Below are 25,212 nucleotides of genomic sequence, written 5' to 3'. Positions count from 1 at the left end.
TTATGCAAACTGCAGTAGCAATAGCCTATAAATAGTTAATATGCATAAATTAAATACTCACTGTGGCCCATACATTATCGTTAATGTGAATCCAAGCTATAGTGATAAAAAAAAGGTAAAAAAACTGTGAAAAAGCAAGAACAGCAATAAAAGAATAAACAAAGCCAGTAAATGGAGTTGGACAGAAGAGAAGCTTCGTTGTCGCCATTGAGGTACAGCAGAAGTCACTACGTGGGGCTACGCTGTGCATGTGGCTAAAGAGGGAGAGCTGGAAAGCAACTGCCCAACTTTGCAAAGTTCTGCTGATCGAGCAGAGTTTCAATCTACTCCGTACAAGCAATAGTTCTTTGTTACCAGTAAATGTTTGCTTCCTTTGAGAGTGCTATTTTGAGTGGGCTGTAGGAATTGCCCTAATTTAAGTCACTGAGAAACCAATGGGAATTGTATTGGAGTGACTGTCTGTCAGCTGTATCTTAAGGTTCATTGTTGAATGGAACCAAATACCCTGGTCACTTCATAAGATAGGAAAGGGAAAGTCTCTACATAAAACTGGAGAAGGAAAACTTTAACCTTCATATCCTCAGGGAGATGAATAGAAGACATTTCTTGAGAGAAATTTATTAGTCTGCAGTGGGAAAGCCTAATTGAAGTAATGTGTAGGTGCTGTTTCCCAGAAGCATGGAGCTGCTCTCTTGGCTGGAAGGAGGTGGTGTTAGATGATGTTGCCATTACTAGGTTTCTGGTTTACCACAGACTTTTTTTATGACAAGTACAGGTCCCTTAGTGTGGTGGTGGGTTTTTTTTTTTTCCCCCCCATCTGTGAACTGGGCACAGGGCTTCTTTAAATTGTGGAACAGTTATGTGAATGCGTTCCTTAAAATTTTTAGGCATTTAATACTCTAGTTATTGGATTATAAAAGTGGATAGATAGATAGATGAATGCTAGATAAATGCTATTAAAAAAGCAGATAAAAACAATACAATAGTAAGTGTGACCCTTAAATCAGTTAAGTATGTAAGTTTTGACTTGGGTTTACTCTTTAAACAAAGAGTAAAATACATTTTAGTTTTTACAAATGTGCACTATTTACGTGCTGGATTATATCTTTGAATTTTCCATATTTTGTGTCATGTGAGATTTCCTTATTTTGAAAAATGAGAAGGTTGTTGCTTGAATATGCTTGTCGGAGGATATCAGACATCTTCATTCAATCTAGGTGGTAGCAAAGTATAAGATGTAATACTGAGTTTGTGTAAAGTGCCAACAGTGAAATGCTATGCGTGAATTATGTTTTGTTATGTATTTCTTCATTATTACTGATTGTATGATATAGAGAATACTCTTTAAAAATCATTTGTGGCACTTTGATTTTATGCCTGAAGATCATAGTTCTTGTGCTTACAATCAATTATAATTGTCACAGTCACTGGGAGGATCTTGGAAGTGACTCACAGGTGGTTAGAAATAAGTAACAGGAATGCCAAACGCATTATTTTAACTCGCATGAATTTGTGGGGCTTACTCATGACTTTTGAGCTTTGATGATTGGCAGAACTGCAGAAGCTCTTGTGAAAAGTGGATGGGGTTCTTGGTCCCCTTCAAATTAACAGCACAACCTCTGTTAATTAACGGCAAGAACAAGCCTTAGAAATTGAATTATTTACCATGCATTGTTTTAGAAAACAGCTGCAGCAGTTTAAGATATTAATGCAACCCAAGCTATTTGTTACTGCCCTTTTGCTGGAATTTATCACTCCCACAGCAGAATCAGAAAATGGAAGGTGATCATGTGCCTTGGCCACATCTGGGTGAAGTTGAGCAGCTTAGCTTAAACTGCTGCTAAAAGTTGTTTTTAAGTGAAGCTGCCAGACTTTGTGCTGAAGCGGATGAGGTGCAAGTACACGTTACATTCCACCAGCTCTCCTTTGGCAGCAGTGATCTCCAGCAGAGGAATAGGACAGACATTTGGGGGTGGTAAGTTTTTAAGCTATCTCAGCTAGAGCTACTAAACCTTGTCTGTTAACATGCTGAGATGACTGTTAATCAAACCCTTATTTGGACAAAACTGTGGTGAAACAAAGAACTAGATTACTCTTTATGCGTGACTGGAAAGTAGAGCATGTTTTTGAAGTGGAACAGTTCCAAAGTAAGAAAATTGCAGATTCTGACTTATTTTCAGTCCTCAAAATACTCTCCCTTTTAAATCGCAAGGGTCTGATGAAATTTGAGGAAATAGCTCCTTTACTAATCAAATGTTTTTCTTTCTATATTTTTTACTTTCAACCGTAGTGTAAAAACTGCATGGGGTACAGCTTTGTTCCTTGGCATTGGCAAGAGCTAGCATTTTTGTAAGTGATGTGTAGTTTTCTCTTTAACTAAATGCCAGTTCAGCAAACTAAGGTGTGTGTGCCAGCTTTCTACAATAAAAAGTTTGGCAGATAAGTCAGATCTGGAATTCAGAGCACCTGCACCAAGAAAGGTTATTTCTTATTACCGACAGTGGTTTAAACCATGGCAATGATATGCCTGACATAGAAACTGTTACAAAGAAGCCCAAGTTTTTAATTACCATGAAGTTAATATAAGAAATGTTGCGGCGGTATTTTTTTTACTCTTATTTAGGTGAAATTCCTTTAGAAAATCCAAGTCATTTATGATAGTCAGTTTCTTGCTACAACGTGCCTAAGCATGGGTCACTAACCTGCCTGTGTTTACAGGATGGGATTTAGACCAATGTTTTGAGGAACAATTAATTGCCTACTGATTGCAAGGCTTTTTTTTCCCCCTTCTTCCCCCCCCCATCTCTACTCAAAAGATTGGTATGAAGAAACTAGGTCCTGTGGGGTCAGATAACACTGTTTAATGCTAAAACTCCTACTACCGCCTTACATGGGATTTGGCAACCTTTCCCTTGATAACATCAGGCCAGGAGTCCAGTAAATCACGAGTGTTGTCCACTAGATAAGATAATATGAATGTGATCAACTAAACTCAAGGAGAGTACATCAGAAGCTAATAAATCCAGATCCCTTACCAGCCAATTCAGTTATTGTTGCTTGTTTGACATATAGGTTTTATTTACAGAGGTAATCTTTAACATATACTGTTTATATATTCATGTAATCCAGTTTATATATTGTTTCCTTTAAAAAATAGTATTTATTCATTTATCTGTTCATTTTAACCTTGAAAATAAATTGTGTTAAAGTTGAAGTATTTAAGAAAGAATTATTAAACTGTTTTAGGGTATCTTTCATAGCAGACCTACCTCCTCTGTTCTTTGCTGAAATTGTTCTATGATTTTTTTCCCCCTTTGCATGAACACTGTATTGATAGCGAGAAAACTTTCAACAGTTTAAGGGGGAAAATGAGCGCCTTTTATTTTTATATGAAGTAAAGAAAAATCAAAGCTTGCAGCACTTAGATGTGAGGTTGTTAATTTATGTCACTGTTTTTGATTGTATATTAGTTACAATGTGATAGTTATGTAATGGAAAAGATGCATGTGTACATCTAATGCATTTGTTAGAATTTTTGATAGGAAGCTGGCTATTGTAATATTTAAGTACCTTAGACTTAAAGAAATAGGCCATTGTCATCTCTTTTCCACTGAACTGCCTTCCTTTTTATTCTGTCCCTTCTCTTGCTTTAATACGCTTCCGTTGATTGCATGTATGAATATTTCACTTGGTGCTTTGAAAGGGCATGTCCTTGAAGAAGCTTGAGAAGCAGCCCTGATGCCGATAGTGACACTTTCAGCTAGACATGTTGCTCTTGTATCAGCATAAGGCCCGAAAATAAATGCACTTTCGTTTTGCTTCGGCATAGTCTTTTTATGTCATTCATTCATTCTTTTCAACTACTGATCAATCTCTCCATTTTTTTCCTTCTCTTTTCTTTTTACATTCTTCTCCTTGCCCTCTATCCATTATGTTGATACATGATTAACAGCATGTTGTCAGGGCAGAACTAGTGAAATATCCTGAAGAAGATAACCAACGTCACAGCGCTTCCAACTGCCAGAGCAAAGTCTGCTCAATGCAGTAGTTCAGGTATTGATGGAAAACTTGGGGTTTTTTTCAAGCTGCATTGCTTTTACATGAAGTAACAACTGTTACAGTAAGTTCTATTGGAAAAATATATTTTGTGTCTGTAAGCACTTGTAATACTTAACATACTAATTTGGAACTCTGTGTACAATTACATGGTGTTTCTAATAACCAGACAGTTCACAGAAACTTTGAAATACTTCACGTTACTGTATTAGGAAGGTCCTGCAGTGCTGTATATTCAAAATGTTCCGTGGCTGCCTCAGATGGAAATGGACACAAAATTGGAATCTCATTTCCTTCTCCTCATAAAGGAGAGACCAACAGTCTTATCAAATGCTTTGTAAATAGAATGGGTAGTATCTATTGGATCTGTACTAGAAAATAAATATTTATGGTATGCAGAGGTTCTTTTTATGTTAATTTAGTCTTTAGTCAGTCTGCCTGTCAAAGCTTTTTTGAAATATGGTTGTATTTGAAATTTGCTTTGAATTCTGTCCATATTTCCTGTGAAGTGCTTGGAGTAAAGATGGAAAGACAAACTTGCGTACAATTTACAATTAAATTTAGGCTGTTCCATAGTCTTTGTAAACAATATTTTTTATTATTATTTCCATACAAAACAATTTTCATTGAAGTAAAACTGTATTCATTGCTTTTGCAAAAAAGTCATGTTCCATTGGTACTGTTGTGAAAACCTACCAAGGCACTTCTTTCTGCTTGATACGGATAAACTGGTATTTAGAACAAGAATTAGCACCTGATAAGACTTTCTGTAAGGTAATGAAAAAAACCCTAAGCAGTGTCTGTTTTGCCTAATCTTTTTCCCTTCATATTTCATAGTCAAGTATCTGTCTAATGCTTTGCCAGCACGAAGATTATATTTTCTGATTGTTACTGTGTTTTCTTTTGTGACAGAGGGTGGTGAAGGCAGATATTGTCAACTACAGTCAGGAGCCTGTGACAAGAACCGTTAATCCTCCTAGAAGCTCAATGTGTGCAGTTCAATGACCATGCTATTCTTCTTTGTTTTGATACCTTTGGCGGTCCTCCTACCTTGACACAGGCTCTGGGATTACCAGGAACTTTGTTTTAACAGTGACCATCCCAACAATGCAATTAAAGGTTTCAAAAACTTGTTGCACCATTCTACGTTAAGAAGCAGCAGGCAGTTTTTTGACTGGCTGAAATTCAAACGTGAGACCACACACTTTGAAAAATTAAGATCTATATTCTTTTAAATTATATTTAAATAAAGCAGTATAACAGTGTTTATATGTTTCCTCCTATCTATGTGACTGATACCAAAATAAAAATGGATGAAGAAGTCATGCATTCAAAATAGTTTTAAAGACATCACCATGGAAGGGTATTTTGCCAAAGCATTTTAAAATTTTTTTTCTTTTTTTTTCTCCTGTGATCTGAACTAACTCAGTCAGCAAAATGTAACTTGGAAAAGCTATTGCTGGAATACTTTCAAGCTCATAATATATTTTATCTAGGGGTAATTTGAAAAGTATTCCATTAATATATATACATAGTGCAAAATGTATAAATTGTATCCAGTAAGAAACAGTGCTTGAAATAAAGCTGTAATATAAAACCAGTTACTTTTCTGAAGTCTCAAGTTATCTCCATGGATGATCTGAAAAATGCTAGTGTTTTTGTGTATTTTTATTACCACATCAGCATTACTTCTTGCAGTAGTAGATATGCTCATATATCTTCATGAATATGGATGAACCTCCATCAACAGTTTGGGCTGTAAATGTTGAGTGATATATTCAGCATGCATTAGAAACTGTTGATAGATCAATTAGGATCAGTCATTTTTAATAACTAACTGAATGACTTTTGGCCTGGTACTCTTTTCTTCCTAGTTCAGAGTAAACGACAGATAAAAAGCTGTCTGCTCTGTGATCATCGCATTTCTCCTCTGTTCCTTTTATAGCAATCTCTTTTAGACATGTAGTTCTCTGCTGGCACAGATGAACAGAAAGCTAAGGAGAGGAAAAAAAAAACCCATTAAGCCAACTTGATTCCAAACAAGAAATCTTTTCCTGTTTTAACTTTAGAGTGTGTTTTCTTATAAAGTACAACAAAACATTTGGAGATTTAGAAAATTAATGAGGCTGAGTGAAGGAAGCTTGTTTAGCATAAGTGAAAATGGTAAGGTCCTTCAAGTGAGTGTTCCTATTAAGCTGTTCAAGCAAGTGCTTAATAGTTGGAACTATTAAACTATTAGTAGTTTAATAAAATATTTAAACTATTTTAACCGTGTTAAAAAAAAAAAAAGATTGCAGATGGCAAAAATGTTCTATTTGTTATTATTTTGGTGTATTCCAAGTTCATTGAAAAGCTAAGTTCATTTTTAAACCATTCAACATGCGGCTTGACACATAGTTTTATAACTACATGATAATGACTTAGTGTTGTAATATGTTATCATTCAAATGTGGGAAATTCTAAGAAACAAACTGAGATATTGAGAGATTACGCTACATTAAGGTAGGTGTGAATTTGCAGTAAATTATTTGTTCTAGGGTTACAGTCTGTGGTCTTGCTCCTGTCCCATGGAGTTCATGTCCCACTGCATAGCTTTACCTTGTAGTTAAACGCAATTGAAAGGTGAACTCTCCTCCACTACCACCAGATGAGAAAGTCTGTTGAAACAGTTTTTCTGAAGTAGCTGATAAGTTTGTGAGTTTATGCACTCCAAAGCACGTGGTAAGATTTTCTGAACCCTTGGATTTCTTGGTGTGTTTGTGTCCTGAACTCTGCCCATATGTTCAGATATTCATGAGAACTGCCTCCTCCTGAGGAGCTGAGCCCAACCTGGCTCAGCTAGATGGCTGGAGCCGTCTTGCTCTAGTGCATGTGAGTCAACTTCATAGTCCTGTTCCCCAAGTAATGCCTGCCATGGTCTTAAAAACCAAACAGTGCTTTTCTCTTGAAAACTTCTGTAATCTTACTTTTCAGAAGAAAATGCTTTTTCATAACTTGATACACAAAGACCATTACTACCCTGAATAATGAAAAACTTGTTTGCTTTTACATGTGGCGTAATCCTGCAGTATGAAGGCTGTGATACATGTCCCAGTCCAAGCCATTTTACACATGGATTTTATGTCTCCATCTCATCATGATCTTTTACTCTCAGTGCCTGTTTTTCTAGCTGTCTTTGACTTGTACATCCTTTTGTGTTTTATTCCCATTGATCTTTTCACCATTTTCTGTTAAAGCCCTACGTTGTCTGAAGATATTTTTGTTTACATTTGCAAGCTGCTCTCACTCTTCCTCCCTAACATACATGCATATTATTTACGCTAACCAGGAATCTCTTGTCTTCTGTGCCCCCCGCCCCTCCTTTTGCTGCCCCTCTTAACCTCCTCAGATTTTCTGTATTGTATACTGACTTCCACCCTCCCTGCCTTTCCCTACCCTTCCCGCCCCATTTAGATCTATTACCTGTCCACGTTTTAATCCTTACAAATGAGCTTTGCTCTTTTTGCTCATCCCTGGGGACCCCACCTTGAGCCTTCAGATTCCAGCTGCAGTCTAAATCCTTAGCTGTGGTTGCTGCCTTTGAAGTGCTGCGGCAGCTGTGGTTGAAGATTCGGGGGTGCCTTTGCCATCGCTACGGCCCAAGTTCCACCAGGCTGAGCAGAAAGGTCAGAGATAATTCTGGAGGGTTAAGCAACATGGAGAGAGGGAGTAGACACTTCTGCAGGGAAGGCAAGGGCTCTCTGGAGACTGGAGGGATAGAAACAAATTTAGCCAGAGGTGTGTAAGGGGGGGGGCAGGCGACCCACTGCCCTGTGCCCCGTCTCCTTCCATAAGTAATGTCCCACTGCTGACCCACACGATTCACATATGGTGGAGTTCAAGCATGTGCCATATTAATGCACTCAAAAGTTTTTTGCAAGGTGAGAACTGGTTGAAAGCAATTCAACAAGCGGTAATGAAGTTAAATAATGCAATGTTTTCCAAAAGCGAGGTGACATATGCTTAATGTCCATTGACATGGGGAGCTGGGGCGGGGGAAGCATGTTTTTTTCCTGAAGCTGAGGCCAGATGAAGGGAAGAAACGTGTTTAGGCCCTGATCTTACACAGATCCACACTGGTGAAGTGATCTGCCTGCTCAGAGCTGTTGTAACTAATCATTTCAGTAACAGCTCCACAGCTAAAAATTGCTTCTAAGTTCAGCTCCTTGCTAGGGTCAGTCTTGTGTGATGTGGTGGATACCAGTAGGTACATTGTGTCTGGCTGTATGTTAGATTACCAGTGCTTTTAAAATCCGTATTTGAAGTGTTATTTGGATTCATGCAACTTCTCGTCTTTTGTGGTTCTAAAATTTGGTGGGGTCAAATTGAGCCTCTTTCGCAAACAGCAGTGTGAAGGTACTTGCCCTCATGACTAGCTGCTGTGAGTGCCAGAACCTGCGACGAGTTCATGATCTCCTCTCTGAATACATCGTTCTTTTGACAGTTCATAAAAGCTATGAAAACACACAAGCCTTCTTTTTATCCAGAGTAACTTAAAAAAAAAAAAAAGTTTTAAAGGACATGTACAAGGTTGCTAGAAAAATTACGGGAAGTGTGATCTTTTGAGGAATTTGAAAATTGTTGGTGCTATCTGTCTGCATCATTAGGCATCTACTTAGCAGAAAAACCTGTTCCATAAAGCACTGTTTGGGTTTCACTGGAACTAGAGGGCTTCTTTTAAATGCAGAGCTAATTTGCTTGTCAGAGTGAACACTGGCAAATGGACCTGATAGTGAACCTGGTAGCCAAAATTTTATAATAATTTTATAATGAAAAATATGACAGTAGTATTTAAAGTTGACTCTTCTTTTACTTTTTGATGATGATGAAGGCAATTTAAATAAGTCAGAATAATATATTTCCTTTTTACATTTATTTTATCTTAGGAATGTGGTTGCTTTTTCACAAAAGAAGGTTTGTAATCTTTGTTTTATGATGATCGTGGCCTTTTCATACAAGTTGTAGTAGAGAGTACTGTTTAGAAGGTGTCCCTATTTCATGTGTTGATCTGAGACCAAAGATTTGGGTGTTGCTGGGAAGAGCAAGTGGTGCTGAAGCCTTGTCACTGTGTACCTGGGCCGTGCTTGGGTCGCTGCTCTGAGCTGGCCCAACAGCTGTGACGGTCTGAAAGCAAAACAGAATCCCCCATAACTTGTCTTTCAAAGTAAATCTTGGTATATCTAACTAGAACTGTAGTCTCCTGTTTATGTTTTGTCATTGACAGAAGACTAAATTGCTGTTCCTTAACATAATTAACAGTTTTATAATAATGGGAAATTTTCTGCAGGAGAATTTTTCCTATTTAGAATACTTGCATTCATTTCTGATGTAGCCTGAGTTTGCATGAGGGGCCTGATAGGTGTATTTAAAGCTGCATTGACTTTTATAGAAATTGTATTTACAACGCTGATGTGATTTAACTACTTTTCCTTCTGGAATTTGAGCATTATTTCCCAAGCAAAGAGGTTATTCTACAATGTTGTGTTGTATTCTTTCTCGGTTCAGGTACTACTGCTTAACATATCTGATCTCTTTAGGCTGTCTTTATTTAAAACCAACTCACAACCACTTAAATGTCAAAAGAGCTGGATGCTGCTGAAAAGAAAAAGCCAAAATTTATCCGTGTTTGCATAGGGGTAATGGCATACATATGAGATTAAAACTCCATTCCAGATAATTATCCGTAGGAAGCAAATTTATACTCTGATTTCAGATGCTATGAATAGAATGTGATTAGAATTTAATGTGCTACAGTTTTATTTGCAAAATATGCAGGTCCTGTATAAAACCTCTTTTTATAAAAGTACTCTCTAGAAGCCTTGGGGATCCCTGTTTAACTTGCAAATGCCGAAGTTTGATCTTCCCCAAATAGAAGATAGTGAAGCTCCTGAGTTCCATGAACTGATTTCTATTTTCAGCTTCCCATAGAGAGCTGACTGTTCAGCCAATTTAAACTTTTTTTTTTTTTCTACTCCACTTCATCTTCATTCATTTTGGCACCATTTTGAACTGGAAAACTTCCAGTTAGCTAATTGGCCATTTGCCTTGTTTTATGTGGGAGTGATGTCAAGTGCTGAAATAACCAATTGACTGAAAGCAATCTTGTTTCAAAGGTTGGTCAGAACCAAACCTCAGAAGGTACCAATTTCAGGCTTGTTTTGTATTTAACCGCTACACAGCGTTCCTTATCCTAGTGGACGAACCTCGGAGAAGAATATAGATTTGAGGTCAAGAGCTTGTGTTTGCTCAGATACCACATTTAGAGCACTGAGTTCTGGAGGAAATAGGAATCCAGATCTTTTTTTAATTTCACTTTCAAGACTTTCTCTACCTCTGCTCTCTAATGTCATATTGGCAATCAGTGTTTTTAGAAAAATATTCATTCAAGTCCCCATTTAAAAAACAAAATGTGGCAATTATACTTTGGTTCAGGAAAGTTTTTCTTTTAAGGATGAGTGGAAAAAAACTGCTTATGTTGTATGAGCTATCACTGGTATTGGTGAAGGTGTTTAATACACATTAATAATCTTTACTTGTAATGATCTGCTAAATATCCTATATTCTGCTTTCTACTTTTCTTATTTAAAATAGTCTTTAGAATGATAATGATTATAAATACAAAATACCAAATTGTTTTTAACTAATTTGTGCCTCAGAAAACTGGTCCTGCAGACTGCTCCAGGCAAACATTTTTTCTTTGCTAGCTAAAGTCCATTTCTGTCCTTTCCTGGGCTGATCCATACCAGGTAGCTTGCAGGATCATGACCTACTAATCCTTTTTGATTTCTGGTGAGCTTTTAAAAACAAAGTAGACCAAGAAACATCAAAGGGGGATTTAAAAGACACACACTGTGCCCTGGGAAGTAAATGTTGCTTTGGAAAGTATTCTCCTTTACGAAGAGGTGAATGCTGTGGTTCAATACTATTCACCAAAAGCACTTAAGCATATGCTCAAAATTAAGCGGGTATTTAAGTTCCCTTGAAGTCTATGTGATTTAAGTACACACTTGAAGCTAAATACATTCTGGCATACTTTGCTGACACAGAAATTCTGGCTCCATTGAAATAAATGCCTTTGAGGCTAAAGTTCTTTCAGGAATTTCAGCGTTGTTTCTTAAAATTTATACGCATTGTGAAGGGTGTAAACTAAAGCTGCTCTCAAGTTAAAAAAATTAAAAAAAGGTGTTTCTCATATATTCAGTTGCTTTTCTGATACTTTTGCCTAGCATGAATGATAACAGAAGTTGAAAAAAAAAAAAAGGAATAGAAAAAAAGAAGTTCAAATGTGGTTCAGTTTGTGTGATCAGAGCATTTACTTGACATTGGGTGAGTTGCTGTTTTTGGAACAAATGCTCCTCAGATCCATAATGAATCGGAAACAGAAGAATCTGGAGATGGTTGGCAAGTCTCATTGCAAACTGAATACCGACTGATAGTGCAGGAAAACATATTGCACTCCCATTTGTAGTGTCTGAATTGCAGATCTGACATGGAGGATAAACAAGAGCCAGTACTTCTTGCTCAGATTTGGGGAGGTACATGATCACCATCGTGGAAAAAATGAAGTGTGATTTCTGGATATATTCCAGTATTTGTCAAAGAATGGTGAGGCAATGTTTAACTGCATAATGGAAACTGGAGAGAAATTTTGACATCCCACTCATCAATCCAATTGCTTTTTTATCTCCCCACTGTCTTGGAAAGAGAGCAAAGTGTAAACCAACATTTGGCACAAATGGGCTGTCTATGCCATTTAGCAGCAATTTGCATGTAATTGCTAACAATTATACAGACAACCCATTTATAACAGTGAGTGAGCTCACAACCTAGCATAAACTACGAGAAAACTAATCATATCCCCCAGGAATCACACACTGATGTAAGAAAGGAAATGGATGTCTTTCAGTTTAACCTCTTTCCTGGTTTTATCACCCAGAAATTCGGGGATGCAAATAAGCCTGTACTCAACAGGTTACACATTCTCAAATTAAAAGCACAATATTTGTTTGTGCCAATTATGCTTGAAAATAATCAAGAGTCTTAAGAGAGTGCTCCCTATCTTTTTTTTTTACTATGGTTCTGCTAATCTTTCTGACTAAATGGCCAACCTTTTAAAGTCAGAGTTTAACTGTCTCCACACAGTCAGCAGCTGAGTTGATTAGATGGCTTTCCAATCTCCTCTCCCAAGAGCACTTGGTGGCCAGCCGGGTCCCCAGCAGCAGACACTGAGATGACAGCCAGTGGTGATGCTGAAGTGGAGCTGAGCACGCTTGGAGAAGGTTCAGCCAGATTTTGCAATGACAGAAGTGTAAGTTAATTGATTGAGTTACAATTAGTTTGATTTGTACACGTCACCAGCAGTTGAATTTCTTCTGTTGTCTTTTGGATATGACACAAACTTACTTTTTTTTAATTATATATTTTTTTTTTTTAGGCAAGTGTAAGTTTACTGTAGTTGTTTAGTTGTGATAACAGGCTGGATGTTTCTGCATCCTCCTGGGTGTGGGAGTAGTATTTTCCTCTTTGGTTGAGGAGCTTGTTGCAGTGCAGACTCACTAACCATACTGATCGAGGTTGGACACTCCCAGAGTTGTGGAAGTCTGGAAATACCAGGTGAATATTCCCATTCCACTTGCAGAGCAAATCCCATTCCTTGCAGCTGTTATATAGGTACTTATACGGCACTTGCACTGTTTTATTATACCTAATGCAATCTGCTGTTGCAGCTATCTGTGTATGTACTGTAAAAAGATGTATTTGAGTTCATATAATTTAGTCCTCTTAATAGAGTTTCGCTAAAATAAATATAGGGGAAAAACTCAGAGTGATTGGTACTGGGGAGTGGGAAATCCATGCCCTCCAGAGACAAAACAGACTCAAGGAAAATGCAGCAATTTCAAAAGAAAGGTGGGTTTGTGCGCATATGCTCATCTCCACAGTAGCATAAATCATGCACATGAAAGAAGGCTGTGGTCAGGGTCCATGCAGGGTCTTGTGTATCACGTAAGTCCTACACTGATCTGTGGAGTGGCCATATGGAAAGGTAGAGAAATGCTAGACAGGATCAGCACAAGAATTGGGCTATTGGATCTGCGTTTTATTATATGATAAAGTCCTATAACTCCTTTTGTACCCGGGTACTTCAAAGTGACTATTCATAAAGTATTACTACCCTTTGTGCACATGAACCTCCATTATTCAGTAGGTGTTTCTCTCTCAGGGCACTTTTTGTGGCTTTTGTGAACAAAAGTTCCAAGTTTTCTGAATGAAATTCTTGATGTTTTCCAGTTTCCTAGACCGGAGTAGCAAAGATGAGGCCAAACCTAGCCCCAAAAGAGTATAAGAATGTTAATTCCAATGTCTGTTGTTCATCTGAGGAGGAAATAGTGGTACCACACTCCAAGTGTGGTTTGGGATGTTTGTCTGAACAAGTAAATAACAACTTTCAACATTTTCGGACAACTAACTGGAAACCAGTATAAGAGGCATAAATCTGCTAAATCATGGCATAGATATTTGCAACCATGGGTCTGCCTATTCTGGCAAAACGTTTATGCTGCCGACAGAAATATGGTAGATTATGGCAACTGTAGGGTCCATGAAGATCCCCAAATCATTAACAATGATCTGCTGCAGGTAAAAACCCTCTTTGTCATTCAGCACATGAAAAATAACTTTCGTGTTGGGTTGCAGAGGGCTACATGCAAGCTCAGTTCTTAGAAGCATCATTGCTTGTTTCTGGGTATGAAGTTAATCAAAGCTGTGTGCTGCACCTCGTGTGAATCACCAGCAGGGAACTTAACTGGAAAGAAAGAAGGAGGGTAAAGGTGCTTGTCAGAGATCAGTTTATGTGTGGAAATTGCATTTTGCAGCTTACCTATATTTCTCTTTGGAATTTTACAGAGCCAGAGATCTGTTACCGTGGCAGGTTTGTCACACATTAAAGATTCCTGCAATAAAGAAGTGAATTATTCTCTGATATAGAACGTATTCTGATCATGACTGCTGAATCTGACTCAACTTTGAGGAGGTTTGAATCCAGATCCTTCTGCAGGCACCAACCTCATCAGCCAGATCTCTGAGTAACATTCAGTATGATGCTGCAACATCCATTAAAAGATGATGGTATAAGTAGCTGGTGGTAATTCTGATCTTTGTGATGGTTTCTCTGTTATCCCCCCCTCCCCCAAGGGTGGAAGTTCTGGACAAAGAAAATTGGTGAATTGCTGAATATTGGTGGTGGGTTTTTTGGGGGGTTGGTTTTTTGGTTTTTGTTTTTTTTCATTCCCCTGCTTATAGGACCTTACTAGTCTAATTGACACCTATTCACCAAGAAATTCAAACCTTTACGATTATTTGGAACTGGGCGTTGCAGATGGGCATTTTCAACCGAACTTGGCGGAATGGCATCTCTGGCTCCGAGGTTGGAGGAGGTGCAAATGCTTCCTGTGTGCCTTTGTACAAACCACTGAAGCTGCCTGTGTTTTGGGGCTCTTTGCAGGGTGACTGTAATACTCCACCCAGCAGGACTGCCATGGACACTTGTGGGAAAGTCCTGTGCTTGCGTACTGTGGTGGTGGAATTGTAGTTTTGACTGATATCTTGTCCAGGCGTGGGAGGCATCAAGCAATATTATCTAGGATTCTTGTTAATGCTTCAGTTGTGCAGTCTGTCGGCATCCCTCTTACAGCCGAATACATGGGGCAGACCTGGACCAGGTGTATTTCAGGTAACAAATAGGTTCAAGTTTATAAAAGCTATCCCAGCAAGGTTAGCTGACTGTTTACATTATACAAGCCATAAACATAAAAATGCTGCCTGTTTCTGCTTAGAAGACACACAATGACAGCTGAAGGCTAATGCGAGTGATCACTGAGGTATTCTGGCAAAGCCTGGGGATGGACAAATGCTTTGCCTGACTGACTAGTCACTTAAGTCTGTCTTGGGATTCTTTTGATTTAATGAAAATAAGATTAGTCTTTTTACTGGTCTGTCCCTTTCCCTAATTTTTCTAGTAAAAACCAAAAAGTTACCAAAACCCCCTTTTTTTTTTCTTTTTTTTTTTTTCTTTAAATGTTCAACTCATTAGAGCAGTAGTTTCTGCTGTATACTTGGCAACTGCAGTCATCCTCAGCAGCAACCATTCTGAGCATAACTGATTCTTCTATTGCTATGTAGTTTAGTAGGACACTATATTGCTCACCTCCCCCCCCACCCCGCCCCGTATGTCTGTGTGTATATAAATAAAGATATAAGCCTGCATATACTTGTGCACATATCTATGCCTTGGTAGTTGGTGCTAGCAAAGTTGTAGATAGATGCTCTGTTCTCTCCTCACCTGTCTCTATTTGTTTTTTAAAGCCAAAAGTTTCCGTACTGCTAGAAGCACATACTAGATCGTGTGGCTAAAACTTGGAAATACCTACAGTACTACTGGTATATATTAAATATAGCTGTCTCTAGGCTATGTTGACTACATTGGTACAGTAAATTAAGCAGGTCCAAGGAGTGCTGCAGAGCACTGGAGCATTGTTACTCGCACTGCTGTGGTGCAGAAGTGACATGCCTGCCCAGAGCTCACCTTCTGCTTTTAATTACATGGTGCAATAAGAGCTGCAGTGGCAAGCAGAGAAATGGGAAGATGGCTGGAGAGTAGGTATGCGAACCAGCTCTTGTCATTCCACCAAAGCACCTCGGATGTTCCCAGCAGTTATCAGCCTACAGTATTTAAAATCCTCCCTCCACTCTACTGTCACTAAGGCAGCACAATTATTTATATAGCCATGTTATAATCTAGACTGGGAAAATGATCCAGCTTAAAAAAACATAGAAGAGGAGCATAAGAGAATGAGTTTTTATTAGAAGACAGAATCGATGTGGCCCGGCACACTTTCTTTAAGCACAACTAAGGAGACAGTGAGCTGGGGCACAGAAGTACCACCGGTCAGTGTTTAGGTGAAGACAGCTTTTCGTGGAATCACAGACCTGGGAAAATGCACAGCTCTTTATGACGTGCATTCCTCAGGCCATGCAAAAGTTGTAAAGAAAAGTGACCTTTTTCTCATCCTTCTCACCACTGCCTGACCTCCTCTTGACATCAATTCCACCTGCAGAAAGTCAGTCTGCAAACACGTCCTTCCCTGGGCTCCCAGATATTCAATTTACATTGTTTTCCTTGCATGTTGCTATTAATGGCAGAAGCACAGCAGATAATAATGATTTTCAAGAATTTCCCCCTTTTTTGCCAAGCCAGCTGCCTCATCAAAGAACATCTGGCACCAAAAGACAGACCTGACTGTGTTCCCTATAGGGGATATTTCAGAGATGCCTAAAATGAGACACTGAATACCTGAGCATCTGATTGCAGGGCTAGGGTTACCCCAAGTTTTGAAAATTGATCTCTCTAACTTCTTTCTCTATAAAATCGTTTGTGGTGGTTTTTTTGGTTTTCTCTAAATTCAGTGAAGAAAGATTATTACCTTAGGTATAAAATGACCTGCCCCTTTTCTGTACCTCTATAGTGGTTTCTCAAAACGGCAGAGGAAAGAGAGAGGAAATGCACAGGGATGCCCTTTCAGCCTATCTGAAATCTGTTGCAACGAAATACTTTATATTCCTCCCTGGGTTTTCTGGCACTTTTTTCACAAAAGGAGCAGTTGCTGTTTTTAACATACCTGGCTTTTCTCTTCTTCCATCTAATGGTGAATAAGTGACTTAAGGAAGGGAGTGTAACTTAATGGCAAAGATGGCTCCCTACAGATTAGAAGCTTTCTCCTGTAGTTTTGCTCCTGGATCAAAAACTTCTCTGTGTGAGAAAAGCGTGTGTTTAGCATATGGCTGCAACTGATGGTAACGTAATTGTGCCTGCATGCATCAAAGCTGAAGTTACCCCCTTGTAGGGAAGCTGTAATCCCTAGGCATAGCCTGTTAATTTATATTTGCAGTATAAGTTTGTTATGTATGTAAATGCTTATGCCATGTAAATGATATACATTTGGTCAAATCATTCAACTCTAAGCATTCCTCTCCCCTTTGTGGTTTGGGGGTTTTTGCTTGTTTGCCAGGGGAAACATGGAAGAATATTTATTTGTTATCTTTATCAAAAAGTGCTAAAACCCCAACTGTGATCTGAGATTCCTGAAGCTTGATGCTGTTCAAACACAGAAACAAGTGATGGCCTCGCTCCAGAGAGCTGCCATTGGAAGTAGGAGTCAGGAGCCAAACATGGATGCAGAAAGATAAGGGTAGAGTGGGGACAAGTGCACCTTTAGAGGTGGAAATGAGAAGCTCTGTAGGTTGGATTCTGACAAAGGCAGCAGCCCACTCATCTGCAAGACCTGTAATGCTTGGTGACACTGATTTTGTTCATTAAAATTACTCATCTGACTGGTAAAGGCTGAGTAGCCTTTCTGTTTCCACCTCTCAAGGTGGAGGCCAAGCGAGGCCTCCTGGATTCCCAGAGAGACCAAAGGGAGTCTGTCCTCAAATTCCTACTCTTCAGAACGGTATGTTCATACGTAGTCTAAATGGTAATAGCCACAAAATATGTTCGATGTAAAGAAGCTGCACGGAGGTGTTGCAACACGTTCCAAGTAGGAGGCAAGAGCTGGCGACATGACTTGCATGTTTGATGACATCATCTGAGCCGTCACTACTAGGATCAGAGAACGCGTTAACTGTACAGGAACTTCGAAGTTATCGACTGAAAAATTTTCACTTCAGTGCTAAATGGTGACATCTAGGCAGATACCCAACTGGAAAGCCATGCTGGTTAAATGCTGTCGACCGGGCCTTTAAAAAGAGAGCCAGCTCCCATGGATGGAGCCCTCGGATCAGGGCCAGGAGACCTGCGCTTCTCTCTCTGGTTCTGTTACAGACATGCAGTAACACCTTGGGAAATCCGTACCTGTTGTGTGGTGAGATTACAAGGTTTCTTCTCCTTCAGATCAATACTTCACAACCCGAGGAGATAGCTGGCAGCATAATAAAGGAGAGTTTACATCCCTCACCTGAAGAGTGCCCGTTTTAGGAAGTGTTAAAGCCATGAGCAGGGCAAGCAATCATGGCAAAAAAGCAGAGGCTCCTTGATTCAACGTTGTTGGTGTGGCCTTCAAAACATTTGCTAAATTTTAATAAATAATAGGTGCATGAAGGACTAAGGGTTTATCCATGCAGCTACACAGTCCTTAATCTCCTACTGAATAGTCAGGAGATGGATTTCATAATAGTTGGACTCCTGCCCTTGATTACTAATTGGATACCATTTACACTCACAGAGTCATTGACCTTTCAACTTGTAATTTATGAGAGAGTCTTGCATCTGATGATACTTCAAAATATTTTCAAAATATTTTATCCAGACCAGCTGAATAAATGTTCTAAAAAGTCACTGGGATTTGATAAAGCTGAAATAAACCCAAGCCCATTATTTTTTTGTCAGTGTGCTGCTAAAATTATTTTTTTTAACTTGAGACATTTTACTTGGTCTTAAAGTTGCAAGTAGGAAAAATTTATCTGCCTTGTTCTCTGACGAGGTGGGGAGGCTTCCCATGAGGACTAAGTGCTCCTGGTTGCTGCGAGATCTTTAGAAGCTGACATTGCAGGGGCTATACTTGTGTGAATTATTTGATAAAATAAGTTAATTTTGCCTCACACCTCTAACAGGGGTTTGCTACCAGAGCTGATACTGCACAGTGGAAGGCCAGTACCTCTCTGCTCTCACAGTATTGTTCGGTCTACCTAAATGAAACCGCTTTGCTGTTGAGCATGTGAGCGCTTACAAGGTGCTCAGCTGCACTGCTGTCCTGAGAAGAGGAGATTCGAAGGGACAAGGGTGACCGAAGGAGTGCAGACAGGCCTCCAGCCTCAAACATTTGGATCAAGGACCACCCGTCTTGGTCCTGAGCATCTACACTCGGACCATGAACTCTGAGATGCAGAGACAGTGCTGGGATTTTCTTCGGACTCCGAGGTTTCAAGTAACTGCTGGGGAGTCGGTGTTTGAGATGCATCTGTTCAGAGGCCAACAGAGAGCAGACCGCTAGGTTTTAGGGCAGTAAAGATTTAAATTAGCATAGTATTCCCAACACCGCTCTACGGTTTCCTCTTGGGAGGTGGTGTAGTTTGTGCTCAGAGGTACTGCAGAAGAGATGTGTTTGATCGAAGGCGTGCACCCCCGGCTGAGTGTCTGGGTTATCCAGATGGGGTCCTGTAATGCAGCTATGTTTGTTGGCTTGAGGAGAACCTCCAGACAGGGATGCAGAGAAACGCAGCCTTTATAAGGCGAATCTGGTTTTGTGTTTGTGAGTGATCAGCTCGTCAATACAGGTTGTTCCTTGATGTGAGGGTGTTAATTTGACCACCAAAATGTGTGTTAATGGGAGAAAATTTCCAAGAATATTTTTTCCAGCTACCGTAAAGACAAGAAGTTTTAACATTGTGTTTAAGCTTAAAAAAACCAAACCCAAAACAGTCTTGAAGTGTAATTTCATATTACTGTTATTTTTAAAAACCCTCAAATCTGCAAAGATCGCAAGAGTTAATTCAGAATATGTAATACATTTTGCTTTTTGGATTAGAAAATGCACGTAAACAACACTTTTCACTACAACTGTTAACATTGCCTGCTTTCCATAAAATTACTTTTCTTTCCTTGGCACGTTTTGCTGGGAATAAAACAGTGCAAAATGAAGCACCCCTCACCCCAAAAGTGGCCTTTGCAAGTGAGTGCTTCTCTCTATTCCAGGGGGTGTTTTTACCCCATGTGCTTTTTTTTCTCAGTTCAAATTCCTTTTCCCTCGAAGCTGGTGGCTTCTTTTCTAAAAACTATTGGCAGAGCTGCTGCAACTTCTTCTACAAAGACTTACCATGTTATGTTACCCTTCCAGTTCCCTGCCTTCAGTGTGTAAAAACTTTGCTAAGCTTTGGCTGTTTGGGCTGGTGTTTCTCCTCTTGAGCGGGTCTGCAGGAGTCGGAGAGGAGCTTCATGAGAAGGGGTTCAAGGAAGTCAGGATTAAACCCCACCTTTTAAAATTTTTTTTTTGCTGGAGTTATGACTTGGATGGAAACGTTGTTCTCTAGGTGTGGCTGAGACCAAGATTACATGAGGAATTGGGTGACTGGGGCGTGAAACTGTGGAAGGCAACAGCCTGCCAAAGGGATTGGGACCAAGCAGAGTGATGGAGGATGGAGACAGGGGTGTTGTGAAAATATGTGTGTGGTTGAAGCACTCAGTTACTATGGGGATGTGCAACACCACATTCACCACTTCGGAAATGAATCCTGCCCTCACAGCAAGGCTTTGAATGTGCCGCACCTTTCTGGGAGAGGGGGGAGAAAATATGCAATATCTGGGGGAGGTTTTGTTTCTTTAGGGAAAAGAATAAGCGGTCTGTAATGGGAGACAGTGTCAAAATGTATATGCATGAGCAGGCAGCGCTATGGTGGAACAGGCAACTTGAACTCTGGCTTTTTGCTAACTTTTCAGTGTTTGGCTTTGGAGCCTTAATGTTCTTCCATATGGCTTTTTTGAATATAATATAATATACATTGAATATAATATACATGTATAAATAAATATCCTATGGTGGGGCTAAGGCTGCCATGTGATGTTTAGTGACTTTAAAGCAAATTATCGTACATTTTAGTTGGGTTTTCAGTTAGATTGAACTAGCAACATTATAAAAAGGGACCTTTTCAGCTTCTTAAAATATATCCCTCAAGATTATTCCAAGTTACCACAAACGGATCGTGTTGGGAATGCATTCATGTTCTTAAAGTTCAATCGGTAATCTACGTAAATTCATTTTAGTCTGTGGGTTTTTTTCTTATACTGGTTGCTGCAAGGTATTCATGCCATGGGATCATTTGTTGGTTTTGCACATTATTCTTTTTGTTTCCTTATGGAAAGCCTAAGACTGAAAAATGTGCTATTTTGTTCTCTGTTTCCAAGTTGCTTAAGGATTTGTAATGGTTATTTCTATGCTGTGAAATAAGAGCTTTTTTTTCCTGTAAATGCAAAGCTTGACTGCATGTAGCCATGGTTTGCATAAGATAGCTTTCACTCCACGCGTAGTCCCACTGGCTGGCTCTGTGTGAGCAGTAAGTTGTGAACACAAGCGCTAGCGGGATCCAAGGCCTAAATAAACAAGCAGCGTGCAAATACCAGTGCAATGAATCAGCAGAAGAAATAATCAACAAGGGAATAGTATTTGCAAATAAGTTTTGATGTATTTGCCTAGCACTATTAAATAAAAGACCTGGAAAAATTAACTGCTGTGATTATCTGACAAGCAAGCAAAATTGCCAATAGTCACTACCAGTTAAGCTCGGAATTAGTTAGTCATAGCAGACTGAAGGGTAAAGAAATTAACGTACCAATATGAAATGCCAAAAATAACTGCAGATAAAACACAATGTTAATATTTTTTCACTTTCTCTGGCCTCCTTGCCCCTCCCCATCTGGTATTAATTGTGATTTGATTTGATTTTAAATAATCTTTAAGACATCAAGGGCGTTAGGCCTTTGTAGCTTTAAAGCACTAGGTCTGCTTTTCACATTGAAGTGAAAAGAGCGTACCTTTGAAGTACTCTCATGGTTCAGAAAGGAATACCCCCACCCCCTCTTTTAGAGTAGAGTGAACCTCAGATGTTTTTAAATATTGGCTTGATTATGTTAAGTTTGAAAATGTTTTGGAGCAGTTTCGTTTCCTCTTGAGCTTTGTATCAGCCTTGAGGGGGATGCTGCTGACTCAGAGACAGATGGAAAGATGTGTTTAACAAGTGGGAGATTTAAATGAAATTCTTGCTCCCACCCAATTCTACATTGCACAGTTTGGATTGCGCTGCATGTTGCTGGCTCCTTAATTGTCGTCAAAGCTCCTATTACTTCTCAGAGTGCAGAATGATGAAGGTCACAACCAAGAGACTACATTTTTATGCCAGACAAACTTTCTTCCTATGGCTTCTCACTTGTGGTGCTTTAAAGGGTAAGAAGTATTACTTGTCACTCAAAGGTACCTAATCTTAAAGCCTACTGTGACAGCAGCATGGTAGCATGCTCTGCTAGTGAATAAGGTTTTATTTTACAGGTTGCCTAAATAGTGAATGCATTAGGTGTTCCGCTTGGACATGGTGCTCATTCTCCTAGCAGGGGAGAGATGCAAGTTTTATTCTTTCCTTTTGCTGTAGCCATTTAAGCTGGTCTCGAGGAAGATGCCGTTACTCAGCTGATCAGCAGCATCTCTGTACCAGGTAGCAGCTCTGGCCATCTTTACGAGGCTTGCAGGAACTCAGCTAGAACAGGAGCGCCTTCCTTGGTGAGACCAGCAGCTTGTCAGGTGTCTCGCGCCTCCAGGGGAGGATGGCAGAGAGTTCCTGCGGGTGCTGCACCTCCGAATGGCTCTGTGGGCTTGGCCAAGTGGGCATACGGCACTGCTGAGAGTAGGACCGTGGTAACACAGCGGCCTGATGCGCACCATTGCACTGCAGCAACTCTGTGTTTTGATTACCGGGGCTGGTGAAGCACTGAGTTTACTTTTCCTTCTGAGGGCAGCTTGGGAGGTCCAGGCTGGTCTAAACTGAGAGGCTTTCAACCTATACACCCGCAGCCGTTCCCAGCTAGCCAACTGTAGCTGTGCCGAGCCCTGCTATCGTGATATCAGTGCTCAAGAGACCGCGGAGCAATACAGACTCCCTGGCCGAGGCTGCCAGGTGCTGCCTCTGTGGGCAGGCAGTAAGTGTGGTGCCATCTGTAATGGGGAGGGTCGGCAGCGACATAGTCCTCCCTCCTGTACAGCACAAATCATCTACTGGAGCCTTTCCGAGAATAATACCACCTCCCCGAGTCAGATTTTCTTTTCATATCACAATTTTTTGCACTTTTTTTTTTTAATGTTAATGGAAAATATGAAATCAGGGAGTTGTCTCTGCTTTGACGGTGTGCTGTGATATTAGATGGTAACTTTGGTGTCCGCGTTTTGGGGAATTTCACTATTATTTGCTCATCGGTATTAATGTGAATTAATTTGCAGTAGTGCAGGGCTATGAAGTTCTTTACATGAATAAAAGAAAATGATTTAACAAGAATAATATATATTTTAAACCCATCCTTTGTCATCGTTAAGAATGCTACATCATTAATGTTCTCTATGTAGTAGATGGTTTTATGAGGAAGGGAGCTATTGTAAGTGCAAGATTTACAATTCCTTTGCCCAACTTTGTAAAGCAATATTAATTTCTCAAGCTACTGCCTGAAGGAAAACATGGAAAACATGTCACTGTTGATTTATAGCCTTTGGTCAAATACTCTCATAGAGTTTGATCCATCTGTTAGATTGAACAAATTTTCAGAAAGATTAATTGAAACATATAAATTACATCTTGTTGAGGTTTCTCCTTGTCTAACTATGCATCTGTCAAATAGATAATTACACTGATTAAATTTGTCAAAGAAAAGAAATTCTAACCAGATGTATGAATAAATGTTTTGTGCTGTTATAGCAATTAAAATCTTCAGTTGAGGCAACAACTTAAGGAAGCGTTGAATTTATTAGACTTAATAAAAAGGAGGTGTTTCCATGAAACCACCTGTGAGATTTTACAGCAATGAAACTATTTAAGATATTTTTTACATTTCATTACAATAGTTTAATTTTTTTTTCTCTGTGTTTCTTTCAGTGCATAATAGAAATACAGTGCTTTGAACAAAAAATTGTTCACCTGGTTTTGGTAATCACATGTTCAGATGGGTAATGTCAGACCTGTGGTACTAAATATGTTATACAGTGGTGAGTTTATGGATTGAATTACTGTATTTATTTAGGAAGCAATAAAGTCCTTAACTAATAGCAGAATATGAAACTATAGGAATCTCATAGGTTCTCATACCCCATAGAAAACAGATGGGCCTCATCGACTCTTTGCATAAAGTCTTTCCATAAAGACTGATCTTCTTAGCAAATGTTTAATACATCCTGAATTTTCTATCATGACATAATTTGCTTATCAGACAAATATTGGAGCATATTGGTTGTAAGTGAGGAAAGAGAAAGGCCTCTTAAGTAAGATTCACAACAACTGAAAACTTACGTGTGTAACTTTGCCATTTACAGAGTTGTACTGGGGAAATGCAGCACGGATGCGTTAAAAGTGTAGGAGTGTAGTAGGCGTGTGGAGACTGAGAACATGGAACTTAATGTGTGGGCTTTCGGAGCCAAATCTTTCATGAGCAAGCACCATGTGAATTTTACTTTTGTCTTCAGTAAGAGAAAATACCCTAGATCTGCTATCGCATCATAAGTACTACAATGGATAGGAGTTAGGATTGCTTTTGCTCTAACTTTGTTTCTTTGTGCTAATCAGAAGCACATATTTACATTTACTTACTATGGGCAAGAGCATCTTGACAAAAGGAGTTTTATTTTATATATGAATGTAATCAAAAAAGAGCAAAAAGTGATTCTGTTGAATAGTGAGAAGGTGAGAGAATAAAACGTCCAATGATAATTGTCCGGACTTCTTCAGACATGGATGTGCATAGTTCCCGTAATTGCAGTGAGAGTGCTTATGGTAGTGAAGTGTTTGCCTGCACATTGTGGCTGAGTTCATTTATTCTGTTGCCATGCTTTTACAGCTGTATGAGACACAGGAAATGTATATTGGACACAGGAAATGTAAAGCTATCCATTGGATATTCTCAGTCTCTGAGGTTGGTTGTTTTGGGGTTTTTTTCCCCCAATAAACTTGTACTGAAAAAATGCCTTTAAGATTTTTAGCTGTAAAATTCTAGATTCACCATGAACATAGTTCGGCTAATTCAAAATCTATGTGTTTCTGTTGGATGTCTCTAGAAAGTGATGTCATGGTTTAACCCCAGCCAGCAACTAAGCACCACGCAGCCACTCACTCCCCCCCCCAGTGGGATGGGAGAGAGAATTGGGAAAGAAAAAAAAAGTAAAACTCATGGGTTGAGATAAGAATAGTTTAATAGGACTGAAAGGAAGAAAATAAGAATGATAATAATAACAATAATAAAATGACAATAATAATAACAATTGGAATATACAAAACAAGTGATGCACAGTGCAATTGCTTAGCACATGCTGACCAATGCCCAGT

At 39.3% G+C, this 25,212-nt stretch overlaps 1 protein-coding gene across 1 annotated transcript in view; it reads left to right on the top strand.

The window, feature by feature from the left end:
- The window catches only part of RAB28 (RAB28, member RAS oncogene family), a 64,106-nt gene extending 58,707 nt beyond the window's left edge, over positions 1 to 5,399 (top strand). The window contains exon 7 of the mRNA XM_010576801.1: positions 4,969 to 5,399. Within this exon, the coding sequence (XP_010575103.1) occupies positions 4,969 to 5,061 (93 nt within the window). The 3' untranslated portion in view covers positions 5,062 to 5,399. The remainder of the gene's footprint in view (positions 1 to 4,968) is intronic.
- Positions 5,400 to 25,212: the final 19,813 nt, after the last annotated feature.

The sequence above is a fragment of the Haliaeetus leucocephalus genome, unplaced genomic scaffold, assembly GCF_000737465.1.
Source record: "Haliaeetus leucocephalus isolate CR32 unplaced genomic scaffold, Haliaeetus_leucocephalus-4.0 Scaffold545, whole genome shotgun sequence".
NCBI lineage: Eukaryota > Metazoa > Chordata > Aves > Accipitriformes > Accipitridae > Haliaeetus > Haliaeetus leucocephalus.
This window is presented reverse-complemented; position numbering and strand designations above follow the sequence as displayed.